Consider the following 20511-nt stretch of genomic DNA (forward strand, 5'->3'; position numbering starts at 1 on the left):
CAAGTCAATAACATCAACAAAGCACACCCTTGTGCATTCACGGACAGCATAAAATGTTTGGTGGACAAAATGAGACAAAGGAGTGGAAGGCCCATAATAAATTCATAAAAGAACCAAACATTCATGAAGTTTGGTTCTTTTATGAATTTATTATGGGTCTACTGAAATTGTGAGCAAATCTGCTGGGTCAAAAGTAAACATACAGCAATGTTAATATTTGGTTACATTTCCCTTGGCAAGTTTCATTGCAATAAGGTGCTTTTGGTAGCCATCCACAAGCTTCTGGTTGAATTTTTGACCACTCCTCTTGACAAAATTGGCGCAGTTCAGCTAAATGTGTTGGTTTTCTGACATGGACTTGTTTCTTCAGCATTGCCCGGACGTTTAAGTCAGGACTTTGGGAAGGCCATTTTAAAACATTAATTTTAGTCTGATTTAGCCATTCCTTAACCACTTTTGACGTGAGTTTGGGGTCATTGTCCTGTTGGAACACCCAACTACGCCCGAGACCCAACCTCCGGGCCGATGATTTTAGTTCTGGTTTAGTCCAGAAGAATTTGGAGGTAATCCTCCTTTTTCATCATCCCTTTTACTCTCTGTAAAGCACCAGTTCCACTGGCAGCAAAACAGGCCCAGAGCATAGTATTACCACCACCATGCTTGACAGTAGGTTTGGTGTTCCGGGGATAAAAGGCCTCACCTTTTCTTCTCCAAATATATTGCTGCATATTGTGGGCAAACAGATACATTTTTGTTTCATCTGACATCACGTGGACAAAGATAACACCTTCTGGAGGAAAGTTCTGTGGTCGACTAATACTAATACTCATCAAATATCATCCCAGAGGCCGTAGATAATTAATTTGAGGGCCGGATCTGGCCCGCTGGTTCTTGACTTTGACACCCCTGCTCTATGAGGACCGTGCTGCTGTTTTTAATAAGCATGCTCTGGTGTTTTTTTTAGGAAACTGGTAACATGTCAGTTCTTCCAAGTTTTGAGCTGAACCCAAAACTTTTGAATGTTTTGTCGGTAATGGTCTGGAGTTGGTCCTCTAGCCAAATTGTAGCGTTTTGCCTACAAAGTGCTGGCCTGAAAGAGAAAGTGGATGCCGTATAGAAGCAGAATGATTAGATCTTATTGCTTATAATATGCATAATAAATAAGGTCAAAATGGATGTTTCATTGCATGAATTGATTAACGTGGACCCAACTTAAACAAGTTAAAAACGTATTCGGGTGTTACTATTTAGTGGTCAATTGTACGGAATATGTACTGTACTGTGCAATTTACTAATAAAAGATTCAATCAATCAAAAGCAACCGGTGAAGAAGTTTATGCAACGGAAACATTGCATACATGGTCATAAAATACACCTGTCATTATCATAAACATCAACACAATCACAAAATAACATTGTTGTCTACTACAGGGCTACGGGCCAACAGTTCCACTGAATTAGTAATCTTACTATTTGATTCAAATCATTTTAAATGTTTATATGTAATCTACTTAGCTTAATAGAATAAACATTATTAAATGATATGAAATCATGTGTTAATTTCAAATAATAATATCAAGGCTTGGGTCAGGCTGATTAGAAAAATAAATACAAATAAAATATACAGAAGGCACTCATGAAGATTGGAAAAAAAAATAATTTACAATTACGCAGTGCTAAAATTAATTCTTAATAAGATAATACCAAATAATGCTTCAAAAATAGCTGTAAATAAAATGTAAGTGCAAATAGAAATACAGTCACGGATTTTTTTCTGTTGGATAGTGTCATTACTGCCCCAAGTGGTGGAAAAAGTGTATGACAACTGGGTACCATAGCTGAGAAACTATTTTTTTTGGGTGACCGTCAAAGAAACACTGGTCTACATACACCAATGTAACATGGATGCATATGCAAAAGTGCAATATATTCATCTGTATATTTATCCTGCACGACAATGAGCTAATGCAACAAAATATCGTTCTTATCTGTACTGTAAAGTTCAAATTTCAATGACAATGTCATCATCCGCTACTCGGATCATGGCAAATCCTGGTCTTGTTCTGTATCACATCCTTGTATTTCACTCCATAGTTCCTGGTGGGACTTCCTGTTTTGTTTCCGTTGTCATAGTAACCCATTTGTGTCACCTGCCTTTGGTTTATCACACGCACTTACTTGCTTTTTGATTATCCCATCTATTCAAGCCTGCCCTTGTTTTTCATTCGGTCTCGGATTTTCATTTGCTTCCACGCAACAGGTGACGTCGCTATTCCCGCATTGTGGTAAAGACTTTGGTGTACTTTAGCTTCCATGCTATTCTGTTGTTTGACCATAGCTCTTATGCTAGCGCTTTCCGTTGGTTTTGTTTGTAGTGCCTTAGTGCAGGTATTTTTGGTTCTTAGTCTGTTTTATAGTAAAAATAAATCTTCATCCCTACCTTTATGCTGTGTTCCATTCTGCTTGCATCCATGAGAGAACGCAACCACACCACGATGCCAACCAAGCGTCACTAACAATAAAGGAAGTCTAAGTCTAAAGGAGTATCTGGCAAAACCCAATATCGACAGCCCCAAAAAAGCACTGGACAAAATTCAAGCACTTGAAACGTCAATCATCAGAATCTACATAAAGTTAAATGGAGACATATTAACATTTGCTAATCTTTAATAGTTTTAATAATACTACATTAAGTGCAGCCAAAGTACTTAAATGCATATTGAACTACTACAAGAGCATACAGCATTTGTGCTCCTCCTTTCTATTGTTTTGGATGCAATTTAGGTCAAGTTCAATTTCCCAGGGGTCAGGGTGGGTCTATGGATTCCTCTCAATATTTTAGGTTTTAAAAAACAAAACCTGACACAAAATCAGATGTTTCAGCTTTTTATATGGATTCTCCTACGAAGGTTACAGACTGTGAGGCTAAGTGCTGGTGAGCAGAGTAATACTGGTGAGCGAGTCTTCTCTATCATGTCACAACAAGCCAGAAACTGTAAACTGCTCACCTACGCACCGCGTCAAGAGTTCAGGGAATGACGCATCATATTACACAAACTTTATGGGACATGCCCCCCAAAAAATAAGTCAACTCTCCATTTTGTGAGAAACATTTATATGCACAAGAATGTATATTCATTTAGATTAAAATAGTGATATGAATAAATGTATGTTTTTATTCAAAACCATGATGTGGATTTACACTTATTTTGGTGCTAGAAAAGGAACAACTGCTGCAAAGTAAGCTCACACTCACTCACATTACAAGCTCCAACATGTTCGTTGTAAACACATTCTTCCATGTAAACGCCATACAGAAAATAAGTTGGTGCTTTCATTTAAATGTCTTCAGAATGAGGGATAGATTCACGTCTTTCCATTGGTAGTTGATTGTTGGAAGCCCTTCTGAAGACCATGTAGGTGTTGAAAGTGAAATGCAAAAAAAATGTCCGAAGAAGCGAAAGCTTCTTTCACACATATGCCTTTTGATGGCGGGGGGGATGTGCCGGCCTTTTTTTCCTGTGTCGCTGTTTTGTGTGAATGAGGGGCGATAAGAGTGGACCTGCAAATGTTCCGTCTTTGGAGGTAGTATCAGAGCTGTAACAGGGGCGGGACGGCAGCTGTGTGAAAGGAAACAGGCTGTGTCGTGTTGAACGCCACTGGGTGTGAGTGCGCAGACATTCACAACAATGTTTTCAGTCTGGGAAATGCTGAGGATTCACATTTCTGAGCCCCCAATTAAGTGGAGTCTGTGTGTGAGAGAGGCGAATGTGTCCGTGGTGAAACAGCTGCATGGACATTGTGCGTCCTCTCCCACAGATAAGCAGAGAGAACTTGGTGTCATTTTTTTCCAGGAAAAAAAAACCGAAGGCTGTCTGATGAGTTCCGTCTTATCGACTTCCTGCGGGTAATTTTCTATTCTGCTCTGGCCAAAAAGTTCAAGTTACGTGATGCTGTGTCATGAGGAAGGGGAAAAACCTTTTTTAGTCAGTTTGCAACTTTGTATTGACACCATTTTGAATCGTGAGGCTCTGCTAATGGTCTGGTTTGGTGACAGGAGGGGGGACACTTCTAGCGGCCTTTGTTCTTCTTGGCATTTCCCTACAGAAAGAAAAAAAAATAACAGCTCAGTTTTCATACACCGTTAAAGATCCATGCTTGAGTTATTCCACTAGACATGGGAAACATAATCAATACAAGAAGTGAGTTGATTGTGTGAAATTGATCCATCTTAAAGCAAATGAGGCAAAACGGAGTGCACTACTTGGCTGCAACCAGCAGAGGTGCTGTTGATTTAGTCTCAAATATCTGATGGTTCACAGAAGAACAATATAATGTTCATAACAATGTGTCGATCGATCGATCGGCCACTGATAAGTATCAGGCGATTTTGATATAAAACAAATGTTCCTTTAAACCAATTTAATTTACGGAAAAAATATCTGGATATATATTAGATATCAGCCAAAATATATTGGGATATGAGTTTCAGTCCATATCTCCCAGCCCTATACTAGTGTTACCGATAGTGCAAGCCAAGTTTACAGGGATGTTCTCAGTGTTTGAAGGTTGCAGTATGTCTTATGACGGCACTGTGTTTTGTATACACGAGTGCACGTGTGATACTGTGTACATTGTTTGAGTGTTAACAATAACCTTGTGTTATGTAAAGGTGCCATATGTAATAAGTTAATGTCAAGTCATCTTTAAATGGCCCTCATATGTCAAAAGGCATTAATAAATCATGTTCTTTTCGAATACCTTAATACGGTAGTTCAGCCGCGATATGCCAATTTCAAAATTAGATTTACAGCCCCGAAATCTTGTTATTGTTTTCATTTCGATACCCTCCCCTCTACTGTTTGACCAATTAGAAAGTCCGTGAGTGTGTCACATCCAGGTTGCCAGTTACGCACTACCACCTTTGTCTAGCTACTGCCACTGGTAAAGTTACTAAACATGTCAGACCTTATTAAATCTAAAAGGCGTCGTTACGATTCTCAACTTATTCATGACAAAGCCAGGAATAAATCGAGGATTTGAAAGATGGAGACGATTAAAGGCGGAGAAGACTTTTTCATCTGACACCAAACTTGCTAATTTCTTCTGTGATAGATAAGCATGGCACTTACATTTTCTTATTACTTTGAATACATGGAAATGGACATTTCATATGTAAACTATATTGTCCAATAAAGTCTATTATCTTGTCTAACAGAGCTTGTATGTTTGTGCAATGAATGCTTAGCATGCTTGCCCGGTCAATGACACATAGGCTAAAAGGGGAAATATATGCCCGTTAGCCTGCATGTCGATGTGTCATCCAACTGACAGGGCAAAATATATTTTCGATATATAAAACCTATGTGGATATGGGTAGTGTCAGTGCCTGATTCGTTCTCAATAAACTGAATGCTTCAGCCATTTCAGGTGACTACCTCTTGAAGCTCATCGAGAGAATGCCAAGAGTGTGCAAAGCAGTAATCAGAGCAAAGGGTGGCTGTTTTGAAGAAACTAGAATATAAAACACGTTTTTAGTTATTTCACCTTTTTTGGTTAAGTAGATAAGTCCACATGTGTTCATTCAGTTTTGATGTCTTCAGTGACAATCTACAATGTAAATAGTCATGAAAATAAAGAAAACGCATTGAATGAGGTGTGTCCAAACTTTTGGCCTATACTGGGATTTTTTATATATATATATATATATATATATATATATATATATATATACATATATATACATATATATATATGGATTGATTGGCAACACTAAATTGGCCCTAGTGTGTGAAGGTGCGTGTGAATGTTGTCTGCCTATCTGTGTTGGCCCTACGATGAGTAGGCGACTTGTCCAGGGTGTACACAGTCTTCCGCCCGATTGTAGCTGAGATAGCCGCCAGCGCCCCCCGCCACCCCAAAAAGAGAATAAGCGGTAGAAAATGGATGGATGGATGGATGGATGGAGATATATATATATATATATACATACATATACATATATATATATACACACACACACATATATATATATATATATATATATATACACACACATATACATATATATACATATATATGTACACATATACAGGTATGTACATACATACACATATATATATACACACACACACACACACACACACACACACACACACACACACATATATATGTACACACATACATATGTTTATATATATATATATATACATATATATGTGTAAACACTTATGTATGTGTGCATATACAGTATATATATGTATATGTACATATATAAACATATATGTATATAAACATGTAAATGTGTGTATATATACGCACATACACACACACACACACACACACACACACACACACACACACACACACACACACACACACACACACACACACACACACGTTACTTTGCATGCAGTCCGCTTTCGGCCTCCGGCCAAATTTTTTTAAGCCCAATGCGGCCCCCCAGACAAAAAGGTTAGACACCCCTGAATTAAATGTTTTTGTAATTGACAGAAATCAATTATTATTTTAGGCAGCACAGGTGAATTAGTGCTTATTGCTTGGTGGTTTCATAAGAAGCAAAGGGAGACAAAGTGAAAACTAGCGTCCATATTTCAAACATGACTTAGCATTCCTTTCAGGATTAGGAAACATGCGGGGTATAGTTTCTGCCCTTGCAGCAACTTCCATAACACGCATCTTGTGTCTCATCATTCAGCAACGAGCGCAAAAAGCAAGCAGGAACATGCACACCAACAACTGACGTCTTATTGTGTGCAGTTCAGACCTAATGGGTTTGTCACATGGTGTCGGCAGTTGCGTTTGCCATCTGTCTTTGAAGCAAAGCACGCTGTGACTTCTGACCTCAGCGTCCAGCTTCTCACCAGCAGAATCTTTACAACATCACGGCTCCCGGGACCCCACAGATTCTCATCACTTGCTTCTCAGATCTTTTGGTTTTAGTTCTTTAAGTTGATAAGAAAGAAATAAGGACGTGCGCAGCGTACCTTGCCGCCCAGTTTGAGCGTGTCGATCTCCTCCCTCTGTTTGCTAAGTGTCTCGTTCATGCTACACAGGTGGTCACTCATCGTGCTTAGCTGGTTTTCGTAGCTCCTCTTGGTCGTGCTCAGTTCATCCTGTGTGGCGAACAGCAAACTTTGAATGGAGTGTGAGCCACCAGTCTGGGGGACTGTTAATTTTTGGAGGAGGATGCTGGTGAAGGACTTGGACAATGACAGTTGATAATATACCTGCAGGTGGGTGATCTTCTGATTGGCCCGCTTAATGTCCTCCAATAAAGTCTCCCGCGATCTTTCTGCAATGGCTAATCTCTTGGCCAAAGCGCGACACTGGAAAGATACACAAAAAATATAAGGCTTCAATATTTGGCACACAAAAATATTGAATTTTTTTCATGCATTTTCGTCTTTCATTTTTACTACTGGCGCTCTTCCACTTTGTATGATTAATTAATGACTTAATTCATGAAATTAATGAAATCGTTAGAATTAACATTATTGTTGCCATTGCTACCCGTAAGGAATGGGCAAAACGGTCGAAGATTTATATTGTGACGTAGATTGCAGCCTCCTGCGGTAACTATATAAATTACAATATGTTAATTTGTATTTACCTGATAATAGAAGCATTTCAAAATGGGTAACAAATGCTCCTAAATTGGCTGATGACATATGCAATAACATACTGCATCATTTCTGGTTGTATTATTTTGTTAAAATTATTAATAATTTACTTGCTAATTTACTCTTAATATCTGGCTATTTTGTGTTGTACCACATTTGTAACTGCACTTCTGTTAAAATGTATTAAAAACTTATTCTTCTGTTGTTTGGATACTTTACTTTAGTTTTGGGCGATACTACACATGTGGGTATGGATTCAATAAGAAGTAGTTATAGGAGCAATCAATATTGGCCATACCAATGCTGATACATCACATTTTTAAGATCATGGAATTATTTCTGAACACAATTGTAATCAGACAAAAACACAGTGTCAATAAAATATTGAAATCACTTCCTACTATTGGCTCAGATGTGTACTGGGACTTATTTCCTGAGTTTGTAAACAATGAAAAAAATATATTATTATGGTAAAAGATATTGATCTAACCACTGTAATACTGACATTTTACTGATAATATACTTGGTATCGTAACTGTCGATATTTGTATCGTTTTAGAACGCAATATTTTTTAACTAAGGAAACTTTACGTATGTTTAGCTTGTGTGTTATTGTGTGCTTAGCGGGGTGTGTTTGTGTAGGTGCTAGCTCCTAATAGCCTACAGTAGATCCTTTAATGTTTACTTTTTTGTAAATAACGTCACTAAAATAAAGGAAAAGGCACATATACTTAATGTGCTTATTGGTGGACATTTGGATGTTAACTGGCTGCCCAACTTTGCACAGGTAAACACGCTCTAAGAATGTTTGTAACAGATTTTACATGTAAGGTGGTGTCACCTAAAGCTTCTTTTGCTGATATCGGCAAATATCCATATCGACTTGAGAAAACCCCTCGTCACAACGTCATTGAAAAAAAACAGACAGCCCTTTAATTAAATTGTAAAATATTTCCTTGATCTAGTAGAAAGAATAGTCGATTTAGCATGTCTTGAAAATTTTTGTAAAAAATTTATTACACAACTAGGCTGCAATCAACAGAGGTGATTCGCCCACCATTGCTCCATTTAAGTGTTGCATGGTTAGCTAATTCTCGTCCTCCAGTGATAACACTACTTGTAAGAAAGAGTTTATTTGCCGTCCTGGAGGTGACTTAGAAGTGGTTTTGCAAAGTGGAGGGACATTAACTGCTAGCGAGGACGTGATTGTTCACTCGTCGCTGTGAAATATGCAGGACACAGCGAGAATGTGTCATCCACATGCATCATCACAATACAACCACAGCATTAAAAGCTCTATCGACAGCCACATTTATATCATGCAACACTACACTCTGTTTTGAGTCAAAAACAAGCAGCCATGTAGCCTAAAGCTGGGTCAACAAACCTGACTGAAAGGGAGTCACCTTGTTTACTTCATCTGCAGGATATTAAAATAAGACATTTTCCATCCTTAACTACTCATGTCAACCCAAAATAAACTTTAAAAGGTCATGTTTAACACCCTATGATATTTTCTACTTGTCGTCCTACAGTTTATGCTTCAAATATCCGGAAGGAGCATATACAGTATTGTACTGCATTTTTAGTTGACTTACAAAAAGATAAAGAGACAAGGTTACGCCTTTTAGAGCACACTATAAAAATTGAAGTGCAGTCTTCACCTCAGAGTGGAAGTGCACTGCTTTGCTGTCTGACACCTGGAGCTGAGTGGTGAGCTCTCCCACTCGTGTCATGTAGTGAGTCTTTATCAGCTGCTCCCTGGACTCCTCGTCTGCCACCTGCAAAATACACGCAATACGATGCAACTTGGAAGAAAATATCCTGTTTTGAGCTTTTTCACCTGAATGCATGGTCACTTACATGCTCAGCCGAAGGTACAGTACATAACATGCCGACCTGGGGAGAAGAGACGTAAACACAGCTGTTGAGTAGACTGCAACAATCAAAGTTATCTATTCTAAGCCTGGGCAGTGAGGTAACCATTTTGGATTGTGAAGTGTTTGTTATACAGTGAAACCTTAAATTAAGAACCTATCATTATAATACATTTTCCATTTAAAACCCACAAATTGAATAAACTATGATATGTTGTAGAAACCTTGTCTCCCTATATGAATGTTTCATCCACCCATTGTGTTCCTTGCAGCCATTTTGTGCCAGGCATCACATCCATTGTGGGTAGGCTTATCGGGCTCCGGTGCTCTCTCAGTCAGCACAACCCTGCTGCTCTTAGCCACTGTGCTGAATGCTACTTTGTGTGTTTTTAAGCCTTAAACAGCATTTTTTTTTGGTTTACGAGCTCAATCTGAGTCCTAAAAAAGCAATGGAGAAGCGATGTGTGGTTTGAAACAACTAGGAAGTATCCAGAGCATTGTCAACTCCGCCCCCCTTTCTTCGGTTGCACACCAAGAAGATTAACCATCAAAGTAATGTGGGTTTTATTTTTTTATTCCTAATCATTGTAGCAACCTGTTAAAGTTAAATAGTGCTAGTGACAATGTGTGTGTGTGTGTGTGTGTGTGTGTGTGTGTGTGTGTCGGTGGAGCGCCTGACAGTGAGGAAAGGTCACCTCTTGTTACTGTTTTGACTTTGTTATTAAATAGGAAGTTGATTCGTCACCCCATTGTTATGATTGTTAAAGTACCCATGATTGTCACACACACACATTAGGTGTGGCACAATTATTCTCTGCATTTGACCCATCACCCTTGATCACCCTCTGGAAGGTGAAGGGAGCAGTGAGCAGCAGTGGCGGCCACACCCAGGAATCATATTTGGTGACTTGATGCTATGTGCCAAGCAGGGAGGTAATGGGTCCCATTTTTATAGTGTTTGGTATGACTCGGCCAAGGTTTGAACTCACGACCTAACAATCTCAGGGCGGACACATTAACCACTTGCTATGCGGCACGTAATACCGTGTTCAAATTGTACCAACTTTTTCTAAAATATGGACTTTTGTCAAGGCTGGAACCCATTATCATATTTACATTGTTTCTTATGGAGAATTTTCAATATTTAAATTATTTCTCTTTACGAACACTGTTCAAGAACCAATTCAGTTCGTAAATCAAGGATCCGATGTAAGTTCCTCCTAGTCTGCCAGAGAGTAAGACGACGTAGCAGGAGGGATCGGTGTTGCCAACTTGGAAACCTTGTCTAGTGTTTAGACTTCTTGAGGTTGTCATTTTCCCCCCAAAAAAGTGACTAGAAACAATTTTTTTTGTTTTATTGTAGATTTTTAAAGACTGTGTGCTCCCACACGCCTCAACTTTTTATGAATAAAAATCAGCAACTACTGCGATGAGGTGGCGACTTGTCCAGGTTGTACCCCGCCTTTCGCCCGATTGTAGCTGAGATAGGCACCAGCGGAATAAGCGGTAGAAAATGGAATGATGGAAAATCAGCAACTATGAAAAATAACATGCATAACGGTCAATTATGCAAATTAGATGATGCCAATGCCTACACTGAGTTCTCTCTATTGTGCTGCATCAGCATGTTGGGAACAAAGAGTTGTATCATATAAAAGTAGAGTGAGAGCTAAAAGCCAATAACATATTTTGTTACAGAAAGTGATACACTCGATCCCTAAGAAGCAGTAAAGCAGTGACAGTACCAGGCTGGTGCACATGGTCTCCTTCCCAGCAGCCTTCAGACCCGTCTCCTCTTCCTCGTGGTTCTGTGTGACAGTGCTGACCGCACTCGTCTGCAGGTTCGGACTTCCCTCCAGAGCTGCCGCGAGCTGCGTTTCCAAGTCCGCAATTCGCTGGTTCTCCTTTTCCAGGCGCACTTTCCCCAGTTGAGCTTCCAGGAGCCAGTGTTCTTTTTCCTGCTCCAGACGAGTAATCTTCTCCAGACTCTGAAGCACCTGCAGGGGGAAAACAAAGACAGTCAAACTGAGGTCAAATTAAATGTAATCACATCATTTATAAAGTTGGATTTGGCTACCCTAAGCTAATTTTGCACTACCTTCTAAAATGGTAATCATCTTGAAATGTATGGTCATCATGTTTTGCATCACTACATGATTTATGAAAGCACACAGAATCAAACATACTTGCATAGCACTAAATGATCCAAAGTCATCTGACAGACGTGATTCAGGAGGAATCATACCTGCTGAGTGAGACCTTCTCTACTCTCAGTAGAGCTGGTGAGTATGCGGCGGTTGGACAGGGCTTCTGTGTATGGAACAGACGGTGGCCTGGGCTGAATATGAAACAAACAATATGATTGATTACTAGACAAAAAACCTATACGCGATGACAAAGAATTGATTAAATAGAATGCATTGTAAATGCTCCAATTAACACCTCTACAGCAAATTACCGCCAGGTCATCAATGTGGGCCCAGTCAAAAAATATTGGTATTAATAGCTGTGGCTCTAGACAAGCTACTGACTACATTTTTATTCACTCCACAAAATACAACTAACAACATTTAAAGCAGGGGCGTCAAATGTATGGCCCAAGGGCCTGATGAGGTTTAAGCCGGCTCGCGGTCCACAAGATGAGTTTTCTAAATACAAAAATGAGCTGAAATTTTTAAATGAAAGAAATCTGCTGTTCTAAATAAATCCATTGGATGTGGAAATAACAAATCTGTTAGGCAAACAAATGGTTTATGGTGGGGTCAAGCAAGTATGCCAATAGATATCTGGGAGTATGCCAAGCAAGAGGTCCAGAGGTGCACAATAAAGTGTAGCTTTGGCTCCTCCCCCTTGACACAAATGAAACCTAAAACTTTCCGTTTTACGCCCACTGCTTTGAACACATTGTGCTTTGACACACTCTCATTGCCCCAAAATGTTTTGTCAAAAAAAGAGAAAAGTTTAGTGAATTAGATATACAGGTGCTGTTCATATTATTAGAATATCATGAAAAAGTTGATTTATTTCAGTAATTATATTCAGAACGTGAAACGTACAGTTTATATCAATTCATTACACACATAGTGATATATTTGAAATGTTTATTTCTTTAAATGTTGATGATTAGTACTGACAATTACTGAAAATCCCAAATTCAGTATCTCAGAAAATTTGAATATTAGTTACGACTAGTACCAAAAAATATTTTTTAGAAATGTGGGCCAACTGAAAAGTATGAACATGGAAAGTTTCAGCATGTACGGCAATCAATACTAAGTTGCAGCTCCTTTTGCCTGAATTGCTGCAGCAATATGGCGTGGCATGGAGTCCACCAGTATGTTGCACTCCTCAGGTGTTATGAGAGACCAGGTTGCTTTAATAGTGGCCTTCAGCTCTTCAGCATTGTTGGGTCTGGCATCTCGCATCTTCCGCTTCACAATACCCCATAGGTTTTCTATGGGGTTAAGGTCAGGTGAGTTTGCAGGCCAATCAAGAACAGGGATACCACGGTCCTTAAACCAAGTAGTGGTAGATTTGGCACCGTGTGCAGTTGCCAAGTCATGTTGGAAAATGAAATCTTCACCTGCATAAAATTGGTCTGCGGCAGGTAGCATAAAGTGTTCTAAAACTTCCTGGTAGACTGCTGCATTGACCCTAGACCTCAGGAAACACAGTGGACCAACACCAGCAGATGACATGGCACCCCAGACCATTACCGATTGTGGAAATTTGACACTGGACTTCAGACAACGTGGATTCTGTGCCTCTCCTGTCTTTCTCCAGACTCTGGGACCTTGGTTTCCAAAGGAGATACAAAATTTACTTTCTTCTGAAAACATAACTTTGTACCACTCAGCAGCAGTCCAGTCCTTTTTGACTTGAGCCCAGGCGAGACGCTTTTGACGTTATCTCTTATTCAAGAGTGGCTTTACACAAGGAATGCGACAGCTGAAGCCCATATCTTGCATATGTCGTTGCGTGGTGGTTCTTGAAGCACTGACTCCAGCTGCAGTCCACTCTTTGTGGATCTCCCCCACATTTTTGAATTGGTTTTGTTTGACAATCCTCTCCAGGGCGCGGTTATCCCTCTTGCTTGTAAACTTTTTTCTACCACATCTTTGTCTTCTCTTCGCCTGTCAATTAATGTGCTTGGACACAGAGCTCTGGGAACATCCTAGCTCCTTGGCAATGACCTTTTGTGTCTTGCCCTCCTTGTTTAAAGTATCAATGGTCATCTTTTGGACAGTTGTCAAGTCAGCAGTCTTTCCCATGATTGTGTGTCATACAGAATCAAAACGAGAGACCATTTAAAGGCTTTTCCAGGTGTTTTGAGTTAGTTAGCTAATTAGAGTGTGACACCAGGTGTCTTCAATATCTGACCTTTTTACCATATTCTAATTTTCTGAGATGTTGAATTTAGGGTTTTCATTGGTTGTCAGCTATAATCATCTCCTTTTTGGCAAAAAACACTTGAAATGTATCAGTCTGTTTGAAATGAATGTATACATTCTACAAGTTAGACTTTCTAAATGGAATTAATGAAATAAATCAACTTTTTCATGATATTCTAGTAATATGACCAGCACCTGTATATAGCGATTTTGTCTAGTGACCCCCAACATCTAAGTTGCATTTAAATAAGTGTGGGTGTCACTAGGAGCAAGTGGGGTAAGTGTCTTGCCTAAGGACACAACAGCAGTGACTTGGATGGTGGAAGCAGGGATCGAACCTGAAGCCCTCCAGTTGCCAGCAAGGCCGCACTACCAACCAAGCCACGCCCATCCACAAGTGGATGTAAAGTGTATAAGTCAACCTTCATGAAAAGGGTCCGTGTACGTCAAGCCATCCGTTTTACTTTTAGAATAGAAAAATAATTTAACATAAACATCAACTTTCCCCGTAAGATTGATAATAGATAATCTATTATCCGAATGTATTAATGTTTGAAAATCGAACATGGGACTTTAAACGAGTGGAAAACTATTTTGTCTATTCCCCGTTCAATTTGTTTGGAGGTAGAGGTGGATTTCGCATGTGCTTAGTCTCTTTTCAGGATCTTAGTCCGTGAGTGACCAGGAACAACAGAAGAAGATGAAGACAAAGAACGGTGTCAGTGTCGTCCATAAAATTTTGTCTCTTTCAAAAGTTCCCTTCTAATTTGTAATGTCCAGAGACATTAGAAGTGACACTTTTTTTGGTTCTCTTGATTGGAACGGCGTGGCTCAGTTGGTAGAGTGGCCGTGCCAGAAACTTGAGGGTTCCAGGTCACTCATTAAACTATAAACGGATGATGGTGACATACACGGACCGTATTTGATGTCTAGAATTGTTTTTTTTTATTAATATCATCATCTATTTCTTATATTGTTCGATCCCAGATTGGCTGTAAATTTAAATTTGTTGGCTTTATGGATACACTTGGTTGTGTTTTTTGAAACAAAACCAATTTTTTCCTCAGAATTTTCAACTAACTTGAAGTGTTTTGTCAAGAGGATTGATTATCTGGGGACGGCGTGGGAGCGGCCATGCCAGCAACCTGAGGGTTCCTGGTTCGATCCCCACCTTCGACCAACCTAACCATGTCCCTTGTGTCCTTGAGCAAGACACTTCACCCTTGCTCCTAATGGGTGGTGGTTAGGGCCTTGCTTGGCAGCTCCTGCCATCAGTGTGTGAATGGGTGAATGTGGAAATAGTGTCAAAGCGCTTTGAGTACCTTGAAGGTAGAAAAGTGCTATACAAGTATAACCCATTTACATTATTTGTGATATGTACATTTTCAGAATGTAATTGTTCTATTTTTGGCCGAAGTAAAACAAAAAAAACGATCATACGTTATTATTTTTTAATTCTTATGCCATGAGTTTACCAGTATGGCCCACTTGGGAATACCGGCCCCTGAGCTAAAATGAGTTTGCCACTCGTTTTTTAAGTAGGGTGTGTGGTGAGCATCTAGTACCTCGGCTGTCATGTGTGTTGCCTCATCAGCTGTATTAATGCCGACTGATCAGTTTGCGCCTTTAGGAGGTCATATTTAAAACACATATATACACATTTAAAACACTTCCTTGTGGTCTAAATAACATGTGATGGTGGTTCTTTGGTCAAAATGTTGCAAATATGTAGTTTTACAGACCATCTTCAAACCGCTTTCTGAAAATCTCTTCAGGATGCGGCGTTTTGTGGGCGTTCTTATTAAGGCTTCATCCAGGCCAAGACCCCTTTGACTGTGTCTTCTCCCCGTCAGCCATGTTGTAATTTTAGTACTTCATATGGAGTCTACTTATCGATGTAAGTTCTAAATAATGCTACATGTTATGAGAAATTGCAACAGCGTAGGATTTTAGCATGCATGTACGAGCCAGTCTGGCCCACAAAAAGAAGATAGAACAAATAAAACTTATTGACTACAACTGAAAAAAAATGGCAGACTCCCACAAAGCTCTTCATATATGATGATATATCTTCATATATCATCAGATATATATCTTCTATAAAGATACATATCCGATGATGCAACTTGGGCAAAATACATCACTATCATCTAAAATTCCAAACAGCTAATTTTCGAAAGAGGCAAAAGTGTGTTAAAACTATCTACACTACGCTTCAATGGTTCGGATGAAAATTTTCACAATTACACAGTAACAGGTAAGAAAAGTTGGTTTAGCATACAATGACCCTTTCTACATTGACCAGGTGGTCCAAATTCCACTTCCTCATGCACTCCAAATTATAATTAAAGTAAAATAATTACATTGTCGTAAATTATGAGTTTTAAATATTGGAAATAACAGCAGATTTAGGTAAAAAAAAAATAAACAACGTCCCAGCTATAATTAGAAGGTCACAGTGTCACAGTTCTTAATATTTAGACCCCCTCATGGAACTAAATCATCTATGCATAGTAATTGTATATCATTGCAGACTACAACCACAAACACAAAAAGAAACATATTGTTCCATGTCTACCTTGTTGCAACTGTTGTTCTGTCCAATAACCACATTGGACAATTAACCACAATTTTCACCACACTTACCTTCCTGAGAGCGTGTATGTAAGCTGCTGCTTTCTTTTTATTAGAAAGCATGCTCTCAGCTTGCAAAGGATTGAGTACTGCTGTGCTTCCTTTGGGACTGTAGCCTGACGACGTAAAGAAGTCCAAGTTGTTGCTGAAAAACGTGGCGAGCTGCAGGAAAACCACAGAAATTAAAAGTCATAAAAAAAAAAATCCTAAGCATCTTCTGGAGCTGGAAGGAATTCTGTGCTGACTGAAAATAAATGTCTGTAGAAGTAAGACTTGGTCTCAAATAATCCCTTCACACAAATTGTGCCAGCATGTGTTCAGTCCACTGCACTGGGCTTCCTATCATACAAGTCTAGATTTAAAAAGAGAGATCGCTTATCAGCAACTTTGGCTGGGAGGCAGCTGTAAAAAGGGTGATTGGAATAGTGGTTTTGAACATTTAACTGCTGCCCACCTGAGTCCTGCCGCTCAGATAGCGCTCGCTGAGGCGGCAACTCAGCATGATGATGGCACCGCTACAGTGAAAACTCAGACCTGAGCGTGAACCTGACTGCCCACTTCTGGTCGTACCTTGCCAGTGCTGCTGGTCAGTGACCCCAGAGAGCCCAGCAAACATTCTGTGGTGGTGAAGAGTTTCTGTGTTGCAGTGGGGAGCTCCTGCTCTAAGCTGGCCTTCTGGTTGTAGTGCTTTGACATCTCTGTACACACACAAGATTAAATACAATACATTTATATCTAAATATATAACATATACAGTATATACACATTAATACACATGTACATATTTATTTTTTGCACACGTGTGTGTGTGTGTGTGTGTGTGTGTGTGTGTGTGTGTGTGTGTGTGTGTGTTATAGGATGTGGTTTACCTGCTCAGAGCTGGAGGACTGTGGGATATAATGCTTACAACACATTCAAAAGTTAGGGCCCTCTGGGCAACCATGTAAAGTAGCAAACAACCCCTTTAGGGAAACTTAGTATGTATGTATAGTAGGGGTGTGGGAAAAAATCGATTCGAATACGAATCGCGATTCTCACATTGTGCGATTCAGAATCGTTTCTCTCTTTTTTTTTTTTTAAATCAATTTTTTTTCGTTTTTTTTTTTTATGTCAATCCAACAAAACAATACACAGCAATACCATAACAATGCAATCCAATTCCTAAACCAAACCTTACCCAGCAACACTCAGAACTGAAATAAACAGAGCAATTGAGGAGACACAAACACGACACAGAACAAACCAAAAGTAGTGAAACAAAAATGAATATTATCAACAACAGTATCAATATTAGTTATAATTTCAGCATAGCAGTGATTGAAAATCCCTCATTGACATTATCATTAGACATTTATAAAAATAAAAAAAAGAACAATAGTGTCACAGTGGCTTACACTTGCATCGCATCTCATAGGCTTGACAACACACTGTGTCCAAAGTTTTCACAAAGATAAAATAAGTCATATTTTTGGTTTGTTTAATAGTTAAAACAAATTTACATTAGAGCAATCTGTTGATGATAAATTGTCCTTTACAATTATAAAATATTTTTAAAAAACATCTACTACTCTGCTTGCATGTCAGCAGACTGGGGTAGATCCTGCTGAAATCCTATGTACTGAATGAATACAAAATCCTTTTTTAATCGGAAAAATATCATTTTTGAATCAAGAATCACGTTGAATCAAAAAAATCAATTTATAATCGCATCGCGACCCCAAGAATCAATATTGAATCCAATCGTGGGACACTAAAGATTCGCAGCCCTAATGTCTACTTTGTACCAAGCTGTTGTGTAGCTGCTGGCTCCTATTAGCCTATAGCGTACCATGTTTACATTTTGTAAATGACTTCGCTAAAATAAATGAAAGGACCAATTATGTGCGCTTATTGAAGGACATGTAGATGATAACTGGCTGTTGAGCTTTGCACAAGTAAACGTGCTGCAAGATTGCTTGTATCAGAGATCATATTCACTATTTTTCGATGAAAATCTAATATCTGATGCTTGTTTTGTTTAGTTTTTTTTGCTGGTATTGGATCTGACACTCCTAAAGACCATTGAGACCTGCATGAAAAAGAAAGAAAACGACTAAAGGACTAACAAGTTGACTTCCCACCATTGTCCAGAAAAAAAGAGATAGGTGACTGGGATGGGAGTGCAAATCAAATAAGGTCATGGTTAATACTTACAGTAGTTTCTGCAAATGTGCAGTTATCACTATACACTATACATCCCCTCAAGAAAGCCAGGTATTTGTGGGTAAATAGGCAGAAAAAGCCTACATATTGCAGTCGAGCATTAAGATTAAACTCTTGAAGACAAGAAAAGGGATGCAGGTTCTCCTCAGGCCAGACTCAAACAGTTTGATATTCAGTTAAAGCCAAATTTGGACAAAATGATACTTTTACAATGTCTAGTGTCCACAGAATTCATGTGGCTAAAAGGGTAAAAGAGGTGTTCAAGACGTTAACAACTGTATTTGACTGACAGAAAAAAGTCTGTTCACCTTTAACAGCATCATGCAGACTGTGCAAGCAGGCAGCCAGTTGTGTAAAGACAGTTGAGGTGCTGCTTTGTGGCATGGCATCCAGACGAACACCTGACGCACAAACAGCATTTGTTTAAATGTCACAAATACTTATGTGAGGAATAACAATCCAAAATCAATCAAAAAGTTAGAATAATCAACAGTAACCTACTGGGTAGTGCCAAAAGGTTGATGTAACTCAGCAGTTTCCCAAAGACTGAGGTGACTCTCCTAATATCATTCTGAAGCTCTTGATTCTTCACTATTAGGGCAGCAGAGCAGAGAGGAGTCTGGCACTCCTCCTCTAAACTGAAGAGGAATTGATGATATCAACAACGGTGGCAACCGTGCTCTGTCGTCTTTACCACACACATACATGCAACAACACCGCTGACCTTTTTAGTTGATAAGGAAGCAGCTTTTGGAGAAAACGCGTGTACAAGGAGAAATGATCGGTGAAGTTCTTCAGCTTGTCTACAGTCTCCTGCAATTTAATCACAACAGGAGATAAATGGTGACACGTCTTGAAGGTGTTAACACAATGGCTTTGTCCTGGAAGAGCTCACAAGCATTGTGACCGTGTCTTCGGTGATGCTTTGGTGCAACTGCATGAAACTGTCCTCAAGGGGGCGCACATACACTGCATTCTCATGCAGATACTGAGAGAACTGGAGGAAGAGTTGTGCACCATCATAAGCAAACACATATTAAATGTGAGTGTTAACATTACTAACCTTCTGGTTCAGTGGAGAGATAGGCTCAATGGAGGAGTCCAGTGGATAAATGTGGACTCTCTGCTCAGTGTATGAATGCAAGTTTAGCAGGCCAGCCACCAGGTCCTGAATGAAACTTAAGGCCTGGCCCGCCACATCCCGGGCTTTAAGCTGTATTTAGCAAATAACATGTATATAGATCAGTGTCAACTCATAGTTACATCTTCATTTTGCTTTGCATTGATGCAGTGGTGATTATTATCAGCTGCACTTACAGATTTAAATACAACTAACTGCACAGTGTTAACTGAAGCGTGGCGTAGAATTGCAGAGCATTTTGATTACAATTAAAAATACCTTACAATATGGTTTGACACCAACATCATCAGGAGCCCAGTCTGAGATTTTATTTTTTATTTGTAATAATCCTCCCCCAGCGTCTACCTTTTTCCCAAGTGGCGACCCATCAGCGTTCCCATTTTCTGTAACCCTGTACAGTGCCTGTTTGTCTAATCTTGAACGCGTTTGTGCTGAAAACAACACTTTGTTGTACTTGTGCAATGACAATAAAGATCGATTCATCCGATATAAACTACCTAAATTACTGACCGAAATATATGACAACAACTTATTCATATTTTCGGAAGACATTTTTTTTAAAACACATAAAATAAGAACTGGTAAATTGCAGTAAACATATTACATTTCTTCGCCTCCTTAAC

At 39.2% G+C, this 20511-nt stretch overlaps 1 protein-coding gene across 1 annotated transcript in view; it reads right to left on the reverse strand.

The window, feature by feature from the left end:
• Window positions 1–2870: 2870 nt before the first annotated feature.
• Window positions 2871–20511, reverse strand: part of ppp1r21 (protein phosphatase 1, regulatory subunit 21) — a 29498-nt gene continuing 11857 nt past the window's right edge. The window contains exons 9-22 of the mRNA XM_061910465.1: window positions 19811–19960; window positions 19643–19744; window positions 19472–19560; window positions 19249–19385; window positions 19056–19148; window positions 17116–17243; window positions 16558–16707; window positions 11766–11858; window positions 11266–11517; window positions 9507–9542; window positions 9308–9424; window positions 7251–7349; window positions 7008–7136; window positions 2871–4101 (exon numbers count right to left, since the gene is read on the reverse strand). Coding sequence (XP_061766449.1) covers window positions 4072–4101; window positions 7008–7136; window positions 7251–7349; window positions 9308–9424; window positions 9507–9542; window positions 11266–11517; window positions 11766–11858; window positions 16558–16707; window positions 17116–17243; window positions 19056–19148; window positions 19249–19385; window positions 19472–19560; window positions 19643–19744; window positions 19811–19960 — 1605 coding nt within the window. The 3' untranslated portion in view covers window positions 2871–4071. The remainder of the gene's footprint in view (window positions 4102–7007; window positions 7137–7250; window positions 7350–9307; window positions 9425–9506; window positions 9543–11265; window positions 11518–11765; window positions 11859–16557; window positions 16708–17115; window positions 17244–19055; window positions 19149–19248; window positions 19386–19471; window positions 19561–19642; window positions 19745–19810; window positions 19961–20511) is intronic.

The sequence above is a fragment of the Nerophis ophidion genome, linkage group LG09 (assembly GCF_033978795.1).
Source record: "Nerophis ophidion isolate RoL-2023_Sa linkage group LG09, RoL_Noph_v1.0, whole genome shotgun sequence".
NCBI classification, from domain to species: Eukaryota; Metazoa; Chordata; class Actinopteri; order Syngnathiformes; family Syngnathidae; genus Nerophis; species Nerophis ophidion.